This window comes from Chroicocephalus ridibundus, chromosome 1 (genome assembly GCF_963924245.1).
Source record: "Chroicocephalus ridibundus chromosome 1, bChrRid1.1, whole genome shotgun sequence".
NCBI lineage: Eukaryota > Metazoa > Chordata > Aves > Charadriiformes > Laridae > Chroicocephalus > Chroicocephalus ridibundus.
This window is the reverse complement of record NC_086284.1, coordinates 40,507,373-40,530,900: the sequence shown is the minus strand read 5'-3', so window position 1 is coordinate 40,530,900 and position 23,528 is coordinate 40,507,373. Positions and strand designations below refer to the sequence as shown.

Here is a 23,528-nt window from a genome sequence, read left to right as displayed (position 1 = left end):
CTGCTTACCTTGAAAAAGGATAGCTATTCTGTGAATTGTTCTAAGATTTTTTTTCACAAATTCAGATAATGTTTCAACTGTAAACTCCTTTTGCTGTTGGTTATGACGGGCCCACTTTCATATCCTGCATAAACCTAAGTAATTCTTCCATCTGCTACCTTCTACTTTGGTACAGATGCTATTTTCTTCTACATGCTGGGGTGCAATCACTGCAGTAAATACAGTCTAAACAGTGTTTATAAAGAAATATAGCTTATGTTCGTAATGTTTGTGTACTTAAAATTTATGTTGCTCATGCAGTGATAAGATATTGGATTAGATCCATATACTTTAAGTATGGTTAGCATCCCTTTTTAGATAAAATCCTCTTGTCTAGGTATGTGGAGAGTGTGCATGGTAACTTTTAACTACGGAGACCTACAAGATGTTGCATGCAAGCTTTTACTCCAAATACGGGCAGTAGGAAACATACTTTATAAGCAAAGTCAAAAATACATTTTTAGTCTCATTTTAAGAATCTAATCTGTATACAATAAACAGCTGTTGTTAAGTTGCATTAATATCAACATTCATAGTCCAAATTATGTCAGTAAAAGTCTCATTAAACACTGTTGGAAGTTGTTCTACAGAAACTCCTAGTATTTATTATTTTTTTTCTGGTGTTGAGCTTATTGTTCCATTGCCTGTTTGGGTCTGAGGGCTTCAGTCTGGATATGGTGAAGAAAGGTAAGACCCAGATTATGTAATGTTTCTGTCCTCGATGTAGGTAATCTCTGCTGCTGAATCATTTCCCTTATTCCCTACCCACTTCCTCTCTGCGATCGTAAATAAGACCAGCCATGCTAGTTGATTCAGCTTCATTTGCTGGTTTCCAGAACATTCACAAAGCAGAGGTGTTAGTGGCATTCCTCAGAAAATAACTTTTTTTTCTCCTGTTTATGTTATTCTAGGAGTTATCATTGGCAAATGGTTAATCACCTTCAACCTAAATTGCTCAGTTAACTGGAAACTTGAGTGTAAGCACCACAGTTTTAAGAGTTACAACAATAACCGGAAGTAAAATATGATTGAGAATTTATTGTGGTATTTGGCTTTTTACATTTAGTTCAAATTGAACAGTATAAAGCAATTAAAACTCTGCTTTTTAATAGACTATCTGTGTTTATAAGAATGATATTGAATTTATTGTCTGAGAAGGCATCCTGCATATGTCAGTTTTGTGTTAAACCTGACCTCCAGTTGTTAACAGCCTCAAAGTTGGATAGTCCTATGAGAATTCCCTTAGCAAGTCTTGTTCCCTTGGTAGTAGCTGATGCCATCAGGTTTTTCTGTGGATGTTCCAGTCTCCTCTGACCGGCTGTCCTCTGTTCCTGAGAAAGGCATTGAATCAAGGGCAGAGTGAAGCACTGGCAGAACTAGGGAATTCTTTTAGTGATCATGAATGTGGTTACACGTGCATGTGTTGAATTTTATTTTTGAGGAATTTCTTAATATAGCAATAGATGATCTGATGTGCTAATTGGGGCAGGGGGTGAGGGTGAAGGAATGAGGGAGGCAGGACAGCAGGGAAGTAATACCTTTCATTCCTGCATGCATAGCGGCTCTGTTAGGAGGTGATTTCTTGATAAGGTGTTGAGCCGGAAGTTAGTCTAGCAATAACTATACCATTAATTCCTGTGTTATCAAGTGTGTAAGTTCAATAGACAATATAGTCTTACAGAGAATGGTATATAAGAAGTCTCCACTAAGATCAAAATGAGAGCACAAATAAATGTGCTTTCTAGGGAACTGATTGGAAAGTGTGACAAGCCAGAAGGTTTTTATTGTGGATCTCTTTGTAACTTTGATTTTCAGGTCCATGGTGTGTGCATAAAACCACTTTCTTATTTCATAGGCTCTCAGTGGAATAATAGCCTATGAAATAAGAACCAAATAAAACTTCACCATTTATCCTGTGATAGTTGCTTCGTTTTGGATCTTACAGCTATTTTTCTCACTATTAGTGGTTCAAATTCTGATACTCAATTCACAGTCAGTCCGAAATCAACTCTGAGGGGGTGAATGCTGCTTATCTAGGCTTGTCATTTTATCTCTTTCCTTAGTACTACGTATCATAGCTTTCTATATATTTTCAGAATGTCTAGGATACTGTTAATAGTTTCAAACAGTGAAGGAGATCAATGTATAATGCTTGATAGCAAGTTTGTGGGTTTTAAGCCTGTTTGAACTAGATGATCTTAAGGGTCTATGAATGATTCTAGTAACGTTAAGTAGCAAAAATTGTTCCTATGCTAAGAATATCTGATCTTATTGGCAAGGTGGCTATGAATGCATGAGCTCTGTTGTGTTAAAAATAAATCTTTCCTTCTGTGAGGGAAGGAAAATGTAAGGGGGGAAAATGAATTCTGTAACCCACCAGAGGTGAGGCTGCTATAGCTCCATGTCCTCCAGGCCCATCCAGTAGCGAGGCTGAGGCACCTGCACAAACACATGCATGTAACATGTATGTATATGCATGGCAGGCCACCTAGACAGCACCATGGGTATCACCCTGTTACCCTCTTTGGCTGATGAGGATCTATTAGTGGAAAACATCTCCAATGTGAATCTCTCCAGTAGGCGGGTTCACAAGCTCACTACCTGGTCTGGCCCCCATATCCCAGACTTCCCTGTGTCTGGCACCTGGCTCACATGAGACCCTGAGGTTGCAGGCTCGCTCCGGTTGTTGATATAGACCTCACTCATGGACAGACACGCACATGCCCACGTACGTGGGCACGTACACATACAGAGGTCTTGGGCAGCTGGTGGGGCTCCCCTGGTCGCTCTAATAAGCAACTCCCCTTGTGGCCTTTTCTTCAGAAACTCAGATGTGTACACATAGACAAAAATCTCCATCAGTTGGCCAGGATTCTCCTCACTCCTGTAGAAGTTGAACTGCCCCAGTGTCTACTCCTTAGACACGGACAGAGGTGGATTTCCCAACTGGCATGCCCCCATACACCCCTGAGCCTATGGTCTCTCTGGCAGCTCTCCAGAACTTCCCTTATCCCTCTTCTAGCCAGCTCCTTCGGTCCCCTTCCCTTACAGATACATATTCCCTTGTTCCCTGGCCACTTCGCCCTTTCACTGGCTTCGTAAGTGCTAGTGATCATTCACTCATCACTCTCACTCATTCTGGTTGCTGGCACCATGCACACAACTGAGGTCCTACTCAAGTTGCTGGTACTTAAGTTCACTCACTCTGGTCTCTCTAGCTGCTGGTCTGTGGTCCCTCTGACACATAGTTTGATCTCGTTGGTTACACATGGGCCTCCATACCACATGTGCACACAAAGTAGAGCATCTCACCCAGGAAAATATTTGGAAATAAAATTTAATAAGATAGGACATACTGTGCTGTTTATGTATGGGGTATGGCCAGCCGAGTACTAACTAGCAAACTGTTTAGACACAACTAGCCCTATTTATCCCCTTATCTTATCATTTTCCCATGCTTATAGAATCTTCATGATTGGAAAGGACCTTTGAGATCATCGAGTCCAACCATATGCACACAAAAAAACCCCCTACAATCTCTGCCACTAGAGCATGCCCTGAAGTGCCACATCTAGACATTTCTTAAACACCTCTAGGGATGGTGACTCAACCACCTCCCTGGGCAGGCTCTTCCAGTGCCTGACCACTCTTTCAGGAAAGTAATTCTTCCTAATATCTAATCTAAACCTCCCCTGCCGCAACTTCAGACCATTTCCTCTGGTCCTGTCATTATTCACCTGGGAGAAGAGGCCAACACCCACCTCTCTCCAGCCTCCTTTCAGGTAGTTGTAGAGGGCAATGAGGTCTCCCCTCAGCCTCCTCTTCTCCAAGCAAAACATGCCCAGCTCCCTCAGCCTCTCCTCATATGACCTGGTCTCCAGACCCCTCACCAGCCTGGTAGCTCTCCTCTGGACACGCTCCAGCACTTCAATGTCCCTCTTGTACAGAGGGGCCCAGAACTGAACACAGCACTTGAGGTGAGGCCTCACCAGTGCCAAGTACAGAGGCACCATCACTTCCCTGCTCCTGCTGGCCACGCTATTCCTGATACAAGCCAGAATGCTGTTGGCCTTCTTGGCCACCTGGGCACACTGCTGCCACCTCGTGTTAAGCTGGCCGTCCACCAGCACCCCCAGGTCCTTTTCTGCCGGGCAGCTTTCCAGCCACTCTTCCCCAAGCCTGTAGCGTTGCTTGGGGTTGTTGTGACTGAAATGCAGGACCCGGCACTTGGCCTTATTAAACCTCATACAGTTGGCCTTGGCCCATCGATCCATCCTGTCCAGGTCCCTCTGTAGAGCCTTCCTACCCTCAAGCAGATCAACACTCCCACCTAGTTTGGCGTCGTCTGCAAACTCACTGAGGGTGCACTCGGTCCCCTCATCCACATCACTGATAAAGAGATTAAACAAAACTGTCCCCAAAACTGAGCCCTGAGGGACACCACTGGTGACCGGCTGCCAAGAGGATTTCACCCCATTAATCACAACTCTCTGGGCACGGCCATCCAGCCAGTTTTTAACCCAGCGGAGAGTACACTTGTCTATGCCATGATTCGCCAGCTTCTCCAGGAGAATGCTGTGGGGGACGGTGTCAAAGGCCTTACCAAAGTCCAGACAGACAACGTCCACAGCCTTCCCCTCATCCAGAAGGTGGGTCACATGGTCATAGAAGGAGATCAGGTTGGTTAAGCAGGACCTTCCTTTCCTAAACCCATGCTGGCTGGCCCTGATCCCTTGGCCGCCCTGCACTTGCCGTGAGGGCTCACTCAAGGTGATCCTCTCCATGATCTTTCCTGGTCCCGAGGTCAGGCTGACAGGCCTGTAGTTCCCCGGATCGTCCTTCCGACCCTTCTTGTAGATGGGTGTCACATTAGCCACCCTCCGGTCATGTGGCACCTGCCCTGTTGTCCAGGATTGTTGATAAATGATGGAGAGAGGCTTGGTGAGCATTCCCGCCAGCTCCTTGAGTACTCTTGGGTGAATCCCATCTGGCCCCATAGACTTATGTACATCTAGGTGCAGAAGCAGATCATTGACTACTTCCTCCTGGATTATGGGTGGGTTGTTCTGCTCTCCATCCTTATCTTCCAGCTCAGGAGGCTGAACACCCTGGGGATGCTGGTCTGAGTATTGAAGAAGGAGGCAAAGTAGGCATTAAGTATCTCAGCCTTCTCCTCATCATTGGTTGCAACTTTCCCCCCAGCATCCAGTAAAGGATGGAGATTCTCTCTGGCTCTCTTTTTGTTGATGTATTTATAAAAACTTTTTTTTGTTGTCCTTTATGTTAGTGGCCAAGTTCCAATGCTTGTACCTCTCCAAATCAGAGATGCATCCTTTTTGCTTTTTTCCCTGAAACATTGCAAAAGAAGCCTTGCAGAATCCAAAAATGTTTTTCCTCTTCATCCCATAATGTGTCTTATATCCCTAAGCAGTAACACCCCTGCGCCTGATAGGTGGTCTGTTCTGATCCTGTTGACTCAAGGGGAGGGTGTCAGACCTGGACCACAGGGCAGAGGCTTTGCTGGGATAACCTTGGGAGGAGCCTGGACAGTATGTCCCTTCCTCTGAATCGTTAACTTGTGTTCCTCCCGCCTGCTGTTGTGCCTCTGTGTTCATCTGGGCTTGTAGAGATAAGCCTTTGGTGGGCTAATAGCTCCTGTGATGAGTTTGCTAAGAGACAGGTAAAAGTATTATTTGGGTTCCAACACCCACCATTGTCTTTCTGTGCTCTTTTGTTTGTATGCAGAGGAGCTTTTTAGCACACGGCCTTAAGAGACAATTCTTGCCTTTAGTCTTGGTCCTGCTGCTGCACGCATCTCCTTTCCTTTTGTCTTTCGTACAGATAGTGGGCATTGAAGAAAACTTTACATATGTCCTGTGTCAGTTGCTTGCTTTCAAGTAATTTCTTTAATGTGGCTGTGTTTAAAAATATTCGTTAGATATTAAATCCCTATGGGATTTGAATATTGCTCTGACAGTACCACCTTTGAAATAAACAGTCGTGTTTTCTTGTACTACTAGTAATAGAAAAGCACATCTTGGATCTCTTTGGCACTGCAGGCACCACTCTTTTATATTTAAAGTCCCATGTGAACTTAATCATTCACTCACATATATTGTCTGCCAAGTGATTATTGAGAAAACTTTTCCCTGTGCAGATGCTGTCGCCACTGTTACTGTGTAGATACAGTAACTTGCTTTGCACCTCATAAACTACTAGAGCTGGTCAGTAGAGCTTGGCTGCCGAATTTCTGAAGCCACAGAGCTTTGTGATGGAGCAGAGCAGTGGAAGAAACACTACCGTAAGACAGTTTTATACTCTATTACAGTAGAAGGGAGCCATAATAGAGTTTCTGCCGAGGCTCCCTGAGAATCTTCAGACTGATAAATGTAAAATGCTACTGAAGAACAGTTTCGTGGTAACTCGTGTTCACGTGTTGACCATGGTTTACTTTTCACTGTGTTTCAGTTCTGACGTTAAGATTTTGTTTCAGTTGCCTTCCTGGTTTTGTCTTGTAGAGAATGCAAACTGGCAGAATAAAGTACACTGCTTTATAGATGTTCAAGTCTCTGGTGGTAGGAGGCATAAGACATAAAAGCTAAAATATATGCAAACATGTCATTGCTTTAAATTCAAGTTTATGAGAAAAGACTCTTCATGCCTCTCATGCTGGGGGATGTAGTCGTAGGAATGAGAACTGTGAATTATATCTTCAATAGCTTCTGTGCTGTCCTAATTAATTTTTGTTTATCTTTTCCCTCCTCTTCTTCTTCTCTCCCACCTTAAAAAGTAACAAAACTAACCAGACCAAAACCCCTGCCTTTTGACCAAAAAAGATTTAGGACTGTATTGGTTGGTTTTTTTGCTAACAGAGTAGTAGTGTATCTGCGTTATTTCTAGAATTAGGCTTACCTTTGGATAGGAAACTTCTACCTCCAACGTTTTTTCCTCTTTAGAGTTAACTTTTCTTTTTAGTTACTTTCACTTCTTTCAATATCACGTAATTTTTAAACTTCAGACCACTATGGGCAGGTAATTTTTTTTTTTACAATTTAGAAGAAATGTGGGTTTTTTTTTTAGAACAAATAGTTTTTAATGAATATTACTGCAATATTTTTATACTCAGTATTTAATTTTTTTTTTTCTTTTTAGACTATGTATCTGAAGTATAGTTTTCCTCATCTTTGGTAACACTGTGCTATGATGGTAGGAATAGATTGTTGTTTGAATAAAGACTCCCTGTTATGTTTTTGTTCAGTGTATTAAAAAAAACAATCTTTCTCCTTTCAATGCCCAGAAATATTTAATTGCCTTTGAACTCTTAACTCTGGATAATCTACTCTGAGTTCCATCAGTGCATCAAAACAGATATTAGTTTGGAGGATTCCAAAGAAACTTTACTGACTGTGGAAATACTTTGTATAAAGACCATACGAAGCCCTCTTTATTCCTTGGTTAATTTTAATGTTGGGCCTACAAAGACCTTAAGGGAAAAGTTTATCCCTTTAAAAAAATTGTTGTCCTAAAGCACTGTTTCTGTATGGATCTGTATGTATTTATTGGTAATATAAATACAAAAAGAGGGCAGACATCTTTAGAAAAGACAGAAGGTCAAACCTGCTTTAAACTGCAGTGACAGTTTGTATCAAAGCTAACTTTAGATATTCCCCATTGGTTAGCCTGGTTTAAAATATTTTTAATGTAACATGGAAGATTATTGAGCTATATTTTTGCAGTTTCCTCCTGTATCACTTGGATCGCCAGCAGCATCAGTGGTAGATTTCATTACAACCAAGCAATGAAATTTCTATTCTTTCTGTATAGTGCTTTCTGTGGACCATGAAATTATTCGCATGTATGGAATATTGAGAGATACTAACTTTTTGAAGCACTATCAATGCATAATTTAAAAGAGAAGTGTACGTAGAATACCCACACTGTACTGCTGTGCAGGTCTTGTGAATTTCCTTTTTTAAATCTATGGAAATCTTATTTTTAGGCTACATTGTTTTAAATAATTTAAAGTGATTTGTTTGACACACGTTTAAATGTGCTTATAATCCTAGTATCTCACTTTTATCTTGCATGTTCTGCCTAATCAAATGTATTCTAAGAGCATGCTTCCCTCCTCTAGAACAAGGATTTGGTGAATATGAGGAATATGAATGTTATGGCCTAATCAGTAACGTTGCAAAACATCTACTATACACATTCAAGAGGAGCTTAAAAACAAAGCATAAACTAAAAATGTGAACAAGTGAAAGGAAGTGAAATACAACTTTTCAGGGATGAACTGGCTCTCATCCCTGGAATGGTGCTGCCTGTTCCCAGTGGAGCAAGAGGAGTTCTGGGACTTTCATGGCAGAGACTAGGGTGGTTCTGCCTGGCCAGAACTGCTATTGCTGCTGCTTTGTGGAGCAGTGGAAGGAAGAAGGGACACTTGGGGAACATGGAGTGTAAGGAAGGGGCTGAGACTTCTCAGGAGAGATGGGTAAGGGGTGTATGGTACGCTTCTCTTAAACCTAAATTAGTCAATTTTCTGCTGACTGACCCATGGGCTGAAATCTTTTATTTCAGCCAAAGTGTCTTACTTCTACGCCTGCTTCAAGTCTGTGTATGGAGAGTCTTCACATATAATGGCATGTTTCTTAGTGTAATAAATAGAATCATGTTTGTTAACCAAATCAGGCTTTCTTAAAGGCTGGTGAAAACCTACACTGTTTCGACTCTTCACATACTTAAATCGCAGGCAGGCATCCAGCGTGTTATCTGGTGCACTTTCATACCTCAAGGCCTAAATCACAGGCATCCGGTGTGCTGTCTGGGGCACTTTGACACCTAAAGGCCTAAATCACAGGCATCTGGTGTGTTTTAACACTTCAAAGGGAAGAGCTAAGTTGTGAGATAAGCTGAAAAGAGTCTCCCCAAGGACACTGATAAAGATGAGGAGCCTTCAGCCTCACGACCATCAGGAGGCGGGACAAGACCGACCCCCTAGCAACATGTCGCTCAGACACGGAATACACCAGGATTGACACATATACGGGAACCAGAAGGGTATATAACCAACTACTTTCGGGAAGGGGTGTGCGCCGTTGGCGGAGCAAAGACTCCCCGGCCGCCCAGCGCTGTTTTGCTTGTTGCCGCTTGCTTAATAAACTAATTTGATTAATTGGACTGGTTCCTGTCAATTATTGGGCCTCAATCTATAACATTAGGTTACACGCTTGATAGTGAACAGTGGGGTATGGAGAAGCTACCGGCTAACTTTGAAGCAGGTGTGCTGCCTTTCATCAGCGCTCTGTGAAAGCCATTGTTTGAGGAGAAAAATATCATATAATATGATTTTTTTAAGATTCCAGTCTAGTCATTGCAGTTTGCAATCTGGCTTCATCCTCCCATGCTTGCCATAGACTTCTGATTTTAAGGACAGGAAGGGAAATTGCTGTCTGGTCAAGATGCAAGCTGGTTTTTGCCACTGATGACTCTACACTTCACATCCAATGATGTTACCCTCCCTTTTGCTTTTGTTGCATTCTCTTTCTTCCTGGGTCTTGCCTATGCAATTATTCATGTAGAGTGTGCTTTCCTCATTGCCTGCGGGTTTGATGTGACACTGAAGGGCCCCATCATCCATGCTGAGCTCTTTTATGTTTATGCTATATTAATTTTCTGCTTTTGCATGTTATACAACCATCTGTTTGTGAGTGGCTTACAATCTATTTCTATGTTCCAAAAACTGTTCCCTTTCAATTTTGAGCAGGAAGAATTAAAGTCTTTTTGTTTTTCCTCTAAACCTCTCTTTATGGATGTCTAATAGTCAATTCTTGCTCTGAGTGGAACACTTGTACCCAATTTTTGCTACTAATTTTCTTTGCTCTCTCTGATCTTAATTCCACAGGCGCTATAATAACTTTACTTGTCATTTAGTTTAGTAACTTTGATGTACTTATTAAGTCATATCTCAAGATACTTATCTTCAAGATATATTGAAGCCTCAGAATATTTTTGCATAGCATTTCAAAGATGTATGTCTATTGATATGGTGAAAATCTTGTCCAAAATCTCTCATACATCAAATGCTACAGTAACTTCTTCTGTGTTGACAAGTGTAATATTGCTGTTCACATCTGTTCAAAAGGCTGCTACAAAGATGATTAAGATTTAGCACATCTCATTGAGTATGTCAGCTGCTTTTGTTTTCTGTTGGTCCTTGCCCATTTACATTAGGATGCACAAGCTCTAACAATAAAAATGTTTAAAATTTCCCTAAGTCTTTACTGAAAAGTTGATAAATATCTAACCAGTAAAAAAACCCATAGCCCGAACCACTTTTCCAAAGAATTTTTTGCGGTTTTTTGACAGGGTAAAGTCAGAGTGATTGTCTTGTGTTGATGATAAGTCTAAGGATTATTCATGAAACCATGAGTGTATCCTACTTAACTTTAATAGAGGAACTGATGGTTTTTATGCTTCTTGTAGATGAAAGTCTAAATAATTGGAGCACAAAAAGGCACTAAGTTTTGGATAACATAATCCAAATAAAAATCAGTAGAACACCGTCTTAGTTATGCTAACTTGTCTTTTAATAAATTTGCATATCTGTATATTCTATTACAATGTCAGGAGTACGGCTGTTTCAGAGTAACAAAAAAACATTTTAAAACTATGCTTTTAGTAAATCAGTCTGCTTTTTCACATTCTACAGGTAATGGTTGGGAAGAACTCTTCATAAATTGGTTTTGTAGATATCTCTTCCTCCAAACTTTCTATAAAATTCTCATGTTCTGCATGATTTCTCCATAATGTAATGGGATTCTGGTCCGTTAACTCAAGTGCTAAGGCAACTGACTGTTATATGTATCTTTAGGAAAACCCTTTAAAATAAGACAGTTAAGGAACAGTGAAGGTACTACAGAAAAATAAGGATGTTTAGCTTCCAAGAACACCCATCTTAATTAGGGTTATGCAGAATGGAAACAGCATGTGATATGTTATACCTTTTCTGTTTTCAGTTGGATAGATTTGCCAGTATAAGAATTCCAGGAAGTAAAAAGGAAAGACCTCCTCTGCCACATATGAAGCAGTCACATTCTACAGATTGGTCATCTACATCTATGGATGCGGAGGATTTTGCTCCAAAACCCCTGTCAGAAAGAGAAATCATAGCGCTGTTTGAAAAAATGATGGTAAGAGTCTTATGCTGATTTCTTTTACTTAAAGAATGGCAACATGGCTAACTGGCAGGTGGAGCCTTCTTCCGTGCATGTGTCCTAATCTTTACCTAAATTATTAATATTGTTATTGTTGTGAGTTGTAATTATGTGGTTTTTAGGGTGTTTCCCAGGGGACAAAGTTTTTGAATTAATTTGACAGGATTTTGCTCCAAATATATTTAAAATGGAAACAAAAGGTTTCTGATTATTAGAACTGAGATTGCGCAACAGATTTGAGAAGGAACAAGAAATGGGGAATCCTGCTTTCTTTCAAGATGAACTGAAACTTTTACAAAGGGATTTTATGCCTTTGGATGTCACAGCAGGATTTTGTTCTGAACTTGCATGCCGTGTCACTCTTGCACAAAAAAGACTTAAGGCTCTTGCTTCCAAAGCAGCATTTGTCTTCACATGCAGTCTCAAATTGCTTCCTTCCTTAGCTGTCATCATTGCTGTGCTACGAAAGAGCAGTCACTTGCTGGAGATTTCATGTGGCATTGGTACCACCTCAACAGGTGGGGGTTTTTGTCATGATGATGATGACATTTTGGGCAATCGAAAACTAACATGGACTAGCCATGAGAGAACGGAGTGACTGCAATCTGAAGAGCACAGGAGGACATTAACAAGGAGAATGATGCCTAGGCTATTCTTTCTCTGTCTCGCAGCAAGTAACAAGTAACTTTTGAAACACAAAGGGACTACCAGGGGCTGGGGTGTGGAGGAAATTAAATGTGCTGTCAGAGAAGTACCTTTATGGAATTTGTAATTCCTAGTACTCAATAAATTTAGTTTAGTTTTGAAGATGCTTCTGTAGAACTGTTGAAAGCTATGACTGAGAGAGAGGATTCAGCATTTTCATGGTTAAGCTGATGAAGGGGGAGACTAATTTACTGTTACCAACCTTTATATTTGCACTTGTTCTCACATAGTCCATTTTTCTTGGTATACCTCGGTATCTAGGATATTTTACTTCTGTTAAGAAATTTTACTGTAAATAGTAGTTGCTCAAACGTCGGGAAATGGGAGAGTTTTTTAAAAATAAAACTTGAATGCCTCCATGCGCACACTCCCTGCTACATAAGTGTAGGTTGTATTTCTCTACCATCCCACAGAGATTCTGGTATAGGATAGTACGTGATGTTGAGACTACACCATAAAAAATGGAAACTTTCAATAAATCCTCAGAAACATACTACTGTGTGTCTAGGTAAACAGAAGTGCTTATATCTGTGTATTCTGAAGCAATTAATTCCAATTCTATAACTACTTTGCAAAAATATGTTAAAGTAATGATGACATCCTGGATAATTTGAATACGTTCCTAGTTTTGTTGAATAAAAAACACTTAAACTGTCTTTGATAAACTACTTTATCAGTGTTATTTTAGCTATAACATGTAATGCAGAAAGGATTCTTCAAATTATCCACACTTGAATGGACTGGAATAAAACTAGTTTAGTCACAGTAGATTACATAGCTAATTATATATTTAAGCCTCTAGTTTGCTGTTCTGATCAAATTAAGTGATTTGGGGCGTTGGGGGTGACATTTTCAATGTTGTAGCCGGGCTTTTAGAGATAATTTTGCACAAAATAAAAATAGTCAATTTGTTAGTACTGAAGGCAGCAGTTTCTAAATCCTGAAGTTTTACTGGATGCATTAAATTACTCTTTGGGTTTTCCTGGATACGTACTGCTTCCTTAGAATCGTAGAATGGTTTGGGTTGGAAGGGACCTTACCTAGTTCCAACCCCCCTGCCATGGGCAGGGACACCTCCCACTAGACCAGGTTGCTCAAAGCCTCATCCAGCCTGGCCTTGAACACTTCCAGGGATGGGGCATCTGCAGCTTCTCTGGGCAACCTGTTCCAGTGTCTCACTACCCTCACAGTAAAGAATTTCTTCCTAATATCTAATCTAAATCTCCCCTCTTTCGGTTTAAAATCGTTACACCTTGTCCTATTGCTATACTCCCTGATAAAGAGTCCCTCCCCATCTTTCCTGTAAGCCCCCTGTAGGTACTGGAAGCCTTCTATAAAGTCTCCCTGGAGCCTTCTCTTCTCCAGGCTGAACAACCCCAACTCTCTCAGCCTGTCCTCATAGGAGAGGTTCTCCAGCCCTCTGATCATCTGCATAGCCCTAAAATTCTTTCTCAGAAGTTCTATTCAGTGGTATCCTGCATGGTTTTGATGGCAAAAATTTTGAAAGAGTTCATAAAACCACACTGTTAAAGCTAGTTATTAACTGTCATTTAGTTCCCTTCATTTCTGTTAGCGCTGCTAGGAAAATAGCCATGTGAAATGACTTATTCTTATTTTCCAAAGAGTTGTTGCTGACCTGTAGAGTAACTTTAAATGATTTAAGAAGAAATAAAAGAATGGAGTTGAAGTATTCTATAAACTAAGCCGCATCTGATATGCCCCTTATACCACTGAATACTTCTAATCTTTATAAATCAACTGCTTTAATGAAGTTTTATTAGTTAAAAACAACAACAAATAAATGGCTTTTTACTGCACAGCCAGTTTCCTATAAATAAACCTGCCGTTACATCTAGGATTATGGAATATAGTTTGTACTGATAGGTTTCTTACTTCCCCCCCTTTTTTTAAAAATGGGATTAGAAATTAGATTTTTTTTTTTTCAGGAAAAACAAGTCTTTTTTTCTCTTTGTTATTTAAGTTCAGATGTTATTTTTCAGAAAACATAAATGAGCAAATCTGAAAGAAGTGCAAAACTGCTTTAAACAGAAGAATGAACTTTGCAGTAGCTACAGGCTAATGTGAGAAACTTTTTTTTTTGGCGTTTATTTTTCCTCACCCTTCGGTAGGATATACATGCATTTCGGTGGTGTTACGAAAAAAACCAAACGTAGGGCATATTCCAGGCAAGGTACTGAAGATGCGATAACTCTCAGAAAACATCAAGAGAGACCTAGCCATATACTTTTGTGAGACTTAAAATGGAATACTTGTGTGGTTTCAGTGGTTTTACATATCTGTTTCTGTAGGTTTTAAAAATACAATTTAAGTATTAAATAAAATGCAGCTACCGTTATTAAATATACATGTAAAGTGTATTTTCATGTGAAGCCTGCATTGGTATACAGTTGTATTCCTGTGGAAAGGAATCCTGAGGCACAGTGTTCCAAAGACATTTACTGGAACTTGCAGAAAAAAAAAAATATCTGGTAATGTCAAGCTGGACTTCATTCTAGTAATTTTAGTATGGGTTGTCACGTGCGTATCTCAACAGATGTGTTGCCTGGTAATAACAATAGTCATAAATATGTTGTTGTGCATTTAATAGAAGGTAATTAATCAAACTGAAATATTACAGAAAATGAGAAATACCTGTAAAAAGATAGGATAACAAATGAAAGGCTAGAGGGAATACTACTATTGTAGTATTTTTGTCAATCTGACTTGATTTCGATTTCCTCCTCTCCCTCCCCACCCCATGAGTGTCAGCTGAAAATAACTGCAGTAATTCTTGCTAAGCTTGAGTGACCATAGTAATGCTGTATGTTCTCATCTGTATGTGTGCCTAAATTGTTTCTTAAAGCTTTTTCTTTTTTTGTGTGTTTTACCTCCAGCATGATAGGAAATGGCACTTCTCACAGATGTGGAGCTGATTACAATGATCAGAGCATTTTTAGGCTTAGAACAGTAGAAGTCCCTGTGTCAGAAATGTCAATGAATAGCTGCTGTGTGGCTTTGAATGTGGTTCTACATCTGCTCTTTTTGACCTCTGGGTTTATGTTGGAATGAATGAATTGTGATGATGTTTTCATAACTGATGAAGGTGTTGATTTAATGATCAAATCATCAAGAATTTGGGCCTTACCTATTGCAAAGGTGAATATTATTTTGTGAACTACTCTCAGGGCAAAGCAGATTCCACTGCCCAGGATTAAGTATTTGGGACCTGAGGAACAGAATTATGGAACAAATGGATATATCACTAAAAAGATCGTTCTAAGAGATCGGTTTGGGTACATGTGGAAATGTTTTGGGAAGTGTTAAATAATGCTTTTCCGTAGTTTAGTGCGCATTTGTGTGTGAAACAGTGATTTCTAAGAAGAGATTATGCTAGTAATGGTTGTGATGCACTTGTTTATCCTGGCATAGTTGACTGGTTTTTTTAGTCCGAGTTGCTAGGGAAGATGGATAAAGATTTTTATGGTTTTAAGTAATATCTAATTTATGAAAAGTTGTTTGTATAACAGCTTTCAGTTGCTCAAGTTCATGGTTTTGTGTCTTTAAAGTCAGTCTCTGATAGCTAAACAGCTGTGTTGCTGGATGACATTTAAAATTTTTCCCCCTCCTTTTTTTTTTCCTCACATTGTAGGAAGATATGAATTTAAATGAAGACAAGAAGATGCCATTGAGAGAAAAGGATTTTAATACCAAAAAAGAAATGGTGATGCAATATATTAGCACTGCTTCGAAGTCTGTAAGTAAATTTCTCTGAAAACACCAAAGATTACTTAATGTTTCCATTATTTCCTATTGATGAGAAAAAGTAATTAATGCATATTACATTCTTTTGATTAAAAATGTTTGTGTCTGAGAAAAAAAAAAGTTAAAGGGCGGTATCTCATTATTTTACAAGCTGCAATGAAAGATATTCACTTGTACTCGAGGTGTGTCTTCTGTACACAGAACAGCATTTCTTTTTGGTAAAGGTATGGCGAGTGGAGGTGGAAAGATTCTGCAGAAAGCTTCTTGGAAAAGTTTGATGTGAATATTTTTTTGTTTCTAGTACTGTTTAAAAAGAATTCCTTAACTGATTAGCCTTTTTCATACTTGACTTCAGTACAGAATTCATGTTGTGATGCTATGTAATAGTTGATAAAGTTTTGCACATGAACACAATTAGTGTCTGTTTTTTACTTATCATAATAATTACCTGTTGTTTTAGAGAAATGCAAGGAGTTGCGTACTGGGCAGTTTAAGGATTAAGTTGGCAGAAGAAAAACTACTGTAGTTTTTGAAAAGTGGGGACTGACTCCAGTGTTATATGCTGCAGTGTTAATATTGTCCTCAGACCTTTTGATTGGTTTAGAATTCATATATTTGATTCTTTGACTCTAACTGCTCCATGCCTGTAGAGATATCAGTAAAAATGTCCCATAGTAATTATAACTAAATACTGAGAAAAGAAGACATTAAATATAGTAATTTAAATGAGATTTTTGTCTTATTGTCTACTTTAAATTATGTACCTTATTAGTGTAATGTTCTAGCACTTCTAGGAAAGTGCAGGTCCGAACTGGCTGGAGGTTGTTTTATTTAAGATGAGCTTATCAAAGCTACTAGTCCTTCTATAGCATAAAAGTTCCTTAGTACCAGAAGATTAGGAGGTCTAGCCTATTTTTCTCTTTTAGAGATATTTCATGGGAAATCAGGAAACCTCAGGCTAGTATACCTCACAACATTCTTGAAGTTTATCAGCCCAATACAGCATGTCAGTGTTTATATGTTGTTGATACCCTTAAGTGTCCACGCACATTCAAAGACCTCAGTTGTTTGATCTAAGAAGTAATGTGACAACAGGACAGAGTCCGGCATCTATTGCTGGAATTGTAGCATTGTGATGATGGTGACGTTAAGAGTCTCTTTCTCAAGAGAAAAGTTTTCATGTTAGCTCTTTACTTCCTGTCACTTAAAAATTGCAAAGAACTGAAACCTATGGCAGAGTAGGTTTCATCGATCCTTCTTTCCAAGTGCCATTTGGAAGAAGTATTTTTTTTTTTTTTTTTGTCTTCGGCTGTCGTTACACGTGTGTTTTGGCAATGGAGCTTCTTGCACTATGCCCAAAGCTGCCATACAAGGTACTCTGTTGAAGAGTATAGGTCTGTTTTCTTCCCCAGGGTAGCAATTTGTTCCCACACACTGTTGTCTTCCATGTTGGGGGCTTTATGAAAACAGCATTTTTTCCTTTCCATTCACCCTTCTGCTGCCAGCCCACCTATCCCCCTGTCTGCTGTGGGAGAACACTGGAGCCTAATTCATGGAGGGAAACTCTTGTCTTTGCTGAACTCTGTTCCTACTGTTGTGTTCTTACTGGAAATGGCATTCACTCGTATAACTGGGAGGAGCTGTTTCTGTGACGCATGGATTCAGATGTTTGATCCAGTAGTGCTGCAGATGAACTCAGCGCTGGAGCTACTAGGATGGGAAACTCCTTCCCTTGCAAACTCTTTTGTTCCTGGTATACTGTTTCATGCCACATATGCGTTGGACTGTCCGAGTGCCTTCTCAGTCTAGAGAGAATAGTGCATTGCATGCCCAGGGTACTTGGCTAAATTTTGGTGTACCTCGACTTCATGAGTGACATACTTCTCCAGAAAAGCTGAATTGCCATATATTGCCTGAATATTATGTACAACTAACCCCATCTCAGGTCTCTCTTTCTACGAGTGATACTACATTAACTTCTTTTGATAGTTCATACTTCTCAAACTTTAAGGAGACAGTTATAAGCTATATTGTGTTGGGAGAGATATCCTCATTTGCAGAGTATTGAGCAGGTTTCATTTAGAGCAGTTATCGTTATAAAAACTATTAAAACGAAGAAAAGAGGCTGCACATTTAATGAATGACTGAAAATGAAGCATGCTCTGGTGATCAAAGTGTACTCCACTGTAGTCAATGCTTCATCATTGACCTCAGTATTAGGGTTTCTGTTTCTTAGAAATGCAGAACTCCTTTCCAATATTCACAAGGCACATCTCTGTTAATTTCTAGATGCATCAGTAGGCTGGGTTTGGTGGGGCTATGCTCAGGTGCTTATTTATGTGTACAATACTGTGACCTACCTCTGTGTATGCATGAGATGTTTAGAATGAATCCATCACTTCAGCATTTAAAGTTACGTAAAAGTAACCAGAGTTCTACTGACATGCATCATCCAATACTCATTCATTTCACTCCCCTTTGCTTAGAGATTTCTTAAACAGTTGGCTGAAAGTGTGCTTCTGTATATGTTTGTCTGTAAGTATGCTGTTACCATCGCTCTTTATAATGAGTTGAGGGGCTCCCTGTAGAATAATTGCTAAGAATAAACAGTCTTGGGGTTTGGCGTCCTAGTAGTACTTACAGAAAATTTGAACAGTAGCAAAAATTGTATGCTTGGAAGAATTCTGCTCAAGTACTTCAGTATTCTGCTAGTACTTTCTTGTTTTCTTGTAATGTATAGTGTTTAGATGAAGCCTTATTTCTTCCTTAAAAACATTATCTTAGAGATGTTATATCTTAGAGATATTGTTTAAACCATCATGGCTTGGAAATCCTGAATGAAATTTGTCTGCCGCGGTGTCATGTCTTATTTATCAGGAAAGAGTTGGAGAAGGGAACAACGGTTGTGTTTAAATGCTATTATGTCAGTGTGAATTCTCATCTACCGATAGCAGTGTGGTTCTCTTTAGACGTCACAATCTCTAACAACAATGTATTTTCTGTGATTCTGTAGCTGTTTGTATGTATTAGGATTATTTGAGTTAGAAATGGGGTCACATTTTTAAGTGCTATATAAACACATACAAAGATGTTCCAGCCCAGAAAAGTTTTAAAAATAAATTTCCATGTTATGGAGTTAATACTCAAGTGGAAATAAAAGCAGCATTGCTATAATGTTACTCTCCCCTAAGTTTTGCTGTTCTGTATGTTGAACACACACAAACTGGGTTTTTAAAGTGAGTTTTCTTCACAAGATTTCGTTTTTATTTTGCAGCTTACTCCCTTGTAATGTTTTAACTGAATTAATTAATTCTGACTTCATACTGCATCTGCTCACAGACCAGTTGTTTTTCAGTTGAGCAATTAAATTTCTAGAGGCACTGATGCCTCAAGATATTTCCTGTTTCTCGGTTAACTCGAGCATTTTAAACTTAAGCAGCTTTCCCATGCAGAAATATAGCTAATATAATCAGTTTCACAATTGGTACCAAATGCAGCTCTCGTTTTATTTAAGCACTGGCAGATGTATCATATTCTTGTTATCTTGCAGAACCTTGGCGTAACTGTGAGTAAGTGGTACTTGGTACTGTGGGTACGTTGTACAGACATTCACAGTTTATTAGCTTCTTTTACATAGCGTAATGTTCAGGTGGGGAACGTAGTCTGAAACGGGATGGCTGGTTACTGTCTGGATATTGATGTGAGCCTCCATTGCTTGTGACACAGTCTTCTGATGGGTCAGATGATACTCTTTGGAATGTCATTCTAGTGAATTCTTATAGTCTGGCTGGGCTCTTGTCCTATGTGACCTTTCCAATGCACACACAGCTATTGATTATATTAAATTACGTCCAAAAGTTCTTCTACCCACCTTAACTACACGTCCTGTCCATATGACTGTCCTATATGACTGTTTCTGCATCAAAATAAAGCAATTTTTCTGACTGTTTTTAAGTATCTTAGTTATATCCAGCTTGGTCAATTTTACAGCAGGAACTGCTGGGGGAAGTCACTGGAAATGACAGATTCTCCACCTAGGGTATTAATCCATATGCTCAGGCATACAAGTACGGCTTATCAACTAGTCTATGCACAGCAGGAGCTGCCAGAAGAATTTCTGGGACTTTTTGAAATTTCCAACTGGAGAGCTCCTGTAATATTTAGTTAAATACTTTGTCATGGAGGCTGTTAGGAGTTTGCTAGGTCATCTTGTCTCTAGTCAGTCCATTTTCTCATCCAGTATCACATGGGGAACTATATATGCTGCGTATGCCTACAGGCACGGCCCTGATCCCCTGTTACAACACAGTTATAACTCAAGTTCCCCTGATTGTGCCTCGGGTATATATTGTCTAATCCTAAAATCTTTGGGGATTATTGTAACAGGACGGATATGCACAGTATATAAATTTGTGAATAGGAGGGGGATAATCTTAAGAATAGGGTCAATGCCTCTTAGATTTGCTGTTTTAATTGCAAATTATAGAGCTTCGTTAATTCAGTATAACCATTGCTTTGTTGAAAACAATGGATACTATGTATCCTTCAGAAAAATTATTTCTATCTTGAATTTATTTTAAGCAACATTTGACACCACAGATACAACAATGAGTTGAAGTCAGTGTCTTTCAACCTATATTGCTTGGAACAGAAAATATTTTATTTGTACAAAACTACTTTTGCAATGCTGCATTACCTTGCCATTGCATTTTCCTTTCTGTCTCCCTGTTCTTCATGCCCCCATTTGCCTCCTCACCTGACAAAACGCAAAACCTAAAAAGCAAGGCAAAATCCAAACTCGAAGGTTGAGTAAGTGTCCTTAAGTTATTGCACCAATAGTTATATTTGTGTTGCACTGTGTTCTTACAGATGGCAAATACAACAAATGAGGATCTGCGATTTATCTTTAGAACTTCAGTGGTTCTAAAAAAGTATTTGTTTTCTTTTTTAATTTTTTTTTTTTTTTAAATTCTTTTGCTTTGGCTGTAAGGGCTAAAGCTTGTCTGTTTTTATAATCCCAGTCTCATATGCTCCTTATCTGACAGACCTTTAAGGAAAAAGTGTTTTACAATATTATCTGCAAGAACTCAAGTTACTGCATTAACATCCTGAGTACTCTTCTGGTGCACTGGTTCTTCCCTCTGTGTTCTCATAAGATTGCAGTCACCCTTCTGGACACGTGTCCTGTCATCTCTTCAGAGCACCTCAGAATTGTTTTTTTTTTTTCTTCTCTTTTGAGTATTGAAAATTAAGATGTTTGCAATGGATAAACAGAATCCATTAATTACAAAAATTGTATTTCACCGAGTGTGCGTGGTAGACGTCTACATTTGGTGCCTGCTGCTTTTGACTACTGATTATAAATTTGTTCATAAACTGACAAAAATGTAGTCAGCATTTAGCGTGTATAGTAGATGGACAACAAACAGTTACCAGTTTAGGACGAAATTACATCTCTTTTTCTGTTTTTTCAAGGAACAGAAATGAAGGTTAGCCATTAATAATCTTCTCAAGTTCTGTATGTGCCAAATAAAAAATGAATGCATTTTCTGTATTTCAGGGAAGTCTCAAGAAAAGTCGGAAGATTTCACCCCAAGAGTTTATTCAGGAATTAAAATCTGGGTCAACAGATGAAAGACTAGTCACTTGCTTGGAATCTCTTCGTGTGTCCTTGACTAGTAATCCTGTCAGGTAACATCATTAACACATATTGCAAAGATTAATTATATTCTTATTTCTTAATGGATTAATATTAATGGATCTATAAATGTGCATGTTTCAAGGTTTTCTAAGTAATGAATGTGTATGCATTAGTAAATGATTGTGCCTTTTTTCTCTTTTTTCATTGATTATGTATCTTCTGTAGACCTATTTTTCAGCAGAGTTCACTGATCTGTACAAGGTAATAAAAGTAATACTAAGAGAATGTAAAACAAGTTTAGTGCAGAGCAGTTTGCTTTGTTTTCTAGTGCTAAACAGTCAAAAGGGTTTTTTTTTTAAATTATTTTTGAAATATTCCCTTAACTGTTTAATCTTTTAACTTTGTCAGGGTCATCAATAATGGGAGATAGGCACCTTGGTGTAAGTTAGCCAGAAAACAGAGATATTTTTAATTACGTACTCGTCTTTTTGTCCATTGTGCTTTAGGCTTTCTTCCTTGCTGTTTTCTAGTAATTTTTGCTGTATCTGTAGGGTTTATCTATATAGAGGAGAGCACATAAGTTTACCTATGCTTTTTTTAAAAAGTCTAACTCTTCAGTAATCATAACTCTAACACTGATATCAATCTTTACATTTAATTTTGATTTGATCCATGCAACTTAATTTATGGATGCTGGCTTTATTTTATTAAATTATATTTTTTTCTATACTATTTACAATGTTTTGTTTTAGAGTTCCTATTTAAGCCAATGGTTGAACACATGATTTTGGGAAACCGTTTGGGGTTTAGTTCAAAATAATGCAAATGACATGTTGGGGGTGCTTCTGATGGGATGTGGTTAAAAAAAGATTAGACAACTTACTTCTTTCTGCATCTGGCTTGGCAGAGTTGTTGATGTGGGTCTTTCTGTATGGGTGTTTGGTTCTTTCCTTCTATTAATTTGTTTTTGAAGTGGATTGCTCACAAGGGAAGAAACATGCTTTATGTTAACCTGAGTTCTTCTGATAGAGGATTTTACAGAACATTCACTTGCTCCATGAATGTGAAGCTACTTTTTGATGTAGTATTGCTTCCTCTTCTTTGTTTAAATAAAAAAAACAACAACTCACAACCCCCAAGATATTTTTTTTTTTATTTACGCTTGTGTTGATTTAACAAAGAAAACTTTACTTGTTAGTATGCATCTGGAAATAGAAACACAAAATGCATGAAATGTGTGACAACTTAAGTTTAGAGCAATCTCTCTCCTCTCTGTTCTTGATATGACTGGATAGTTTCATCTTTTTGTATGTGATCCCCTTTACTGCCCCTTTACTGAAATACCAAGAGAAAAGTTAATCCCCTTCCTCCAAAAAACCAAACCAAAACCCATGATCTTGGTGAGGTGTTAGTTCTGCCTGTGACAGCACAGTACAGTGTGATAAGATATGAAGAGGTGAGGAAGATGGAGAAATGGTATCAAAATAAGGAATGTGGAGGCCAGCTGTAAGAGAACGGTGTTGGTCTATACTTCAGACATTTGATAGAGAATGCAAGTTGAATTGGACAAACCAAATATATACCAATATATACCAAAAGCCTGGTGATCAGTATTATCTGGAAGAAGAAATTACAGAAATTTAGTTTTACAGCAACTAAATATTATGAAATTTTTGACTAAGTACGTTTTCCACAAATGTTTCGCTTTGAGTAAGGAAAGGATTAGAAATCTGTAGGTAAGTGTTGTGAGTACAGGGAGAAGAGCAAGCGCTTTTGTGCGTGGAGAAATGGAAAAACAAATGTTTCCATTTTCATAAGCTTAGTGCATTTTATGTCAATCCTTCAAAGCATGCTAGAAGGCTATGATGCATTGTTGGTGTCAAAGTATTGCATTGACACTTTTGAGAGATTAGTTTCTTTACCTTATTAATACAATTAAATCTAGATTGCAACACTGGCTTTAACTTTGTTCAGTCAAATATAAATTATGCTAAGTAAAAACTTTGGCAGTTGAAAATTTGACCATAATTTATTAAAATTTAATTTCAGTTTGAAACATTAAGCAGAGTGTAAGAGACAACGTAAAAGAACTCTTTATACTTGTACTGGACTGAAGCTCATTATTAAGTTAATGGATTTATGGCCTAAGAATAGATCTGAATTTGAGA

At 38.6% G+C, this 23,528-nt stretch overlaps 1 protein-coding gene across 1 annotated transcript in view; it reads left to right on the top strand.

Annotated features, from left to right (window-relative positions):
• DIAPH3 (diaphanous related formin 3) overlaps window positions 1–23,528 on the top strand; it is a 244,406-nt gene that overhangs the window by 14,863 nt on the left and 206,015 nt on the right. Inside the window, exons 3-5 of the mRNA XM_063343720.1 lie at window positions 11,055–11,228; window positions 15,607–15,711; window positions 21,280–21,410. Coding sequence (XP_063199790.1) covers window positions 11,055–11,228; window positions 15,607–15,711; window positions 21,280–21,410 — 410 coding nt within the window. The remainder of the gene's footprint in view (window positions 1–11,054; window positions 11,229–15,606; window positions 15,712–21,279; window positions 21,411–23,528) is intronic.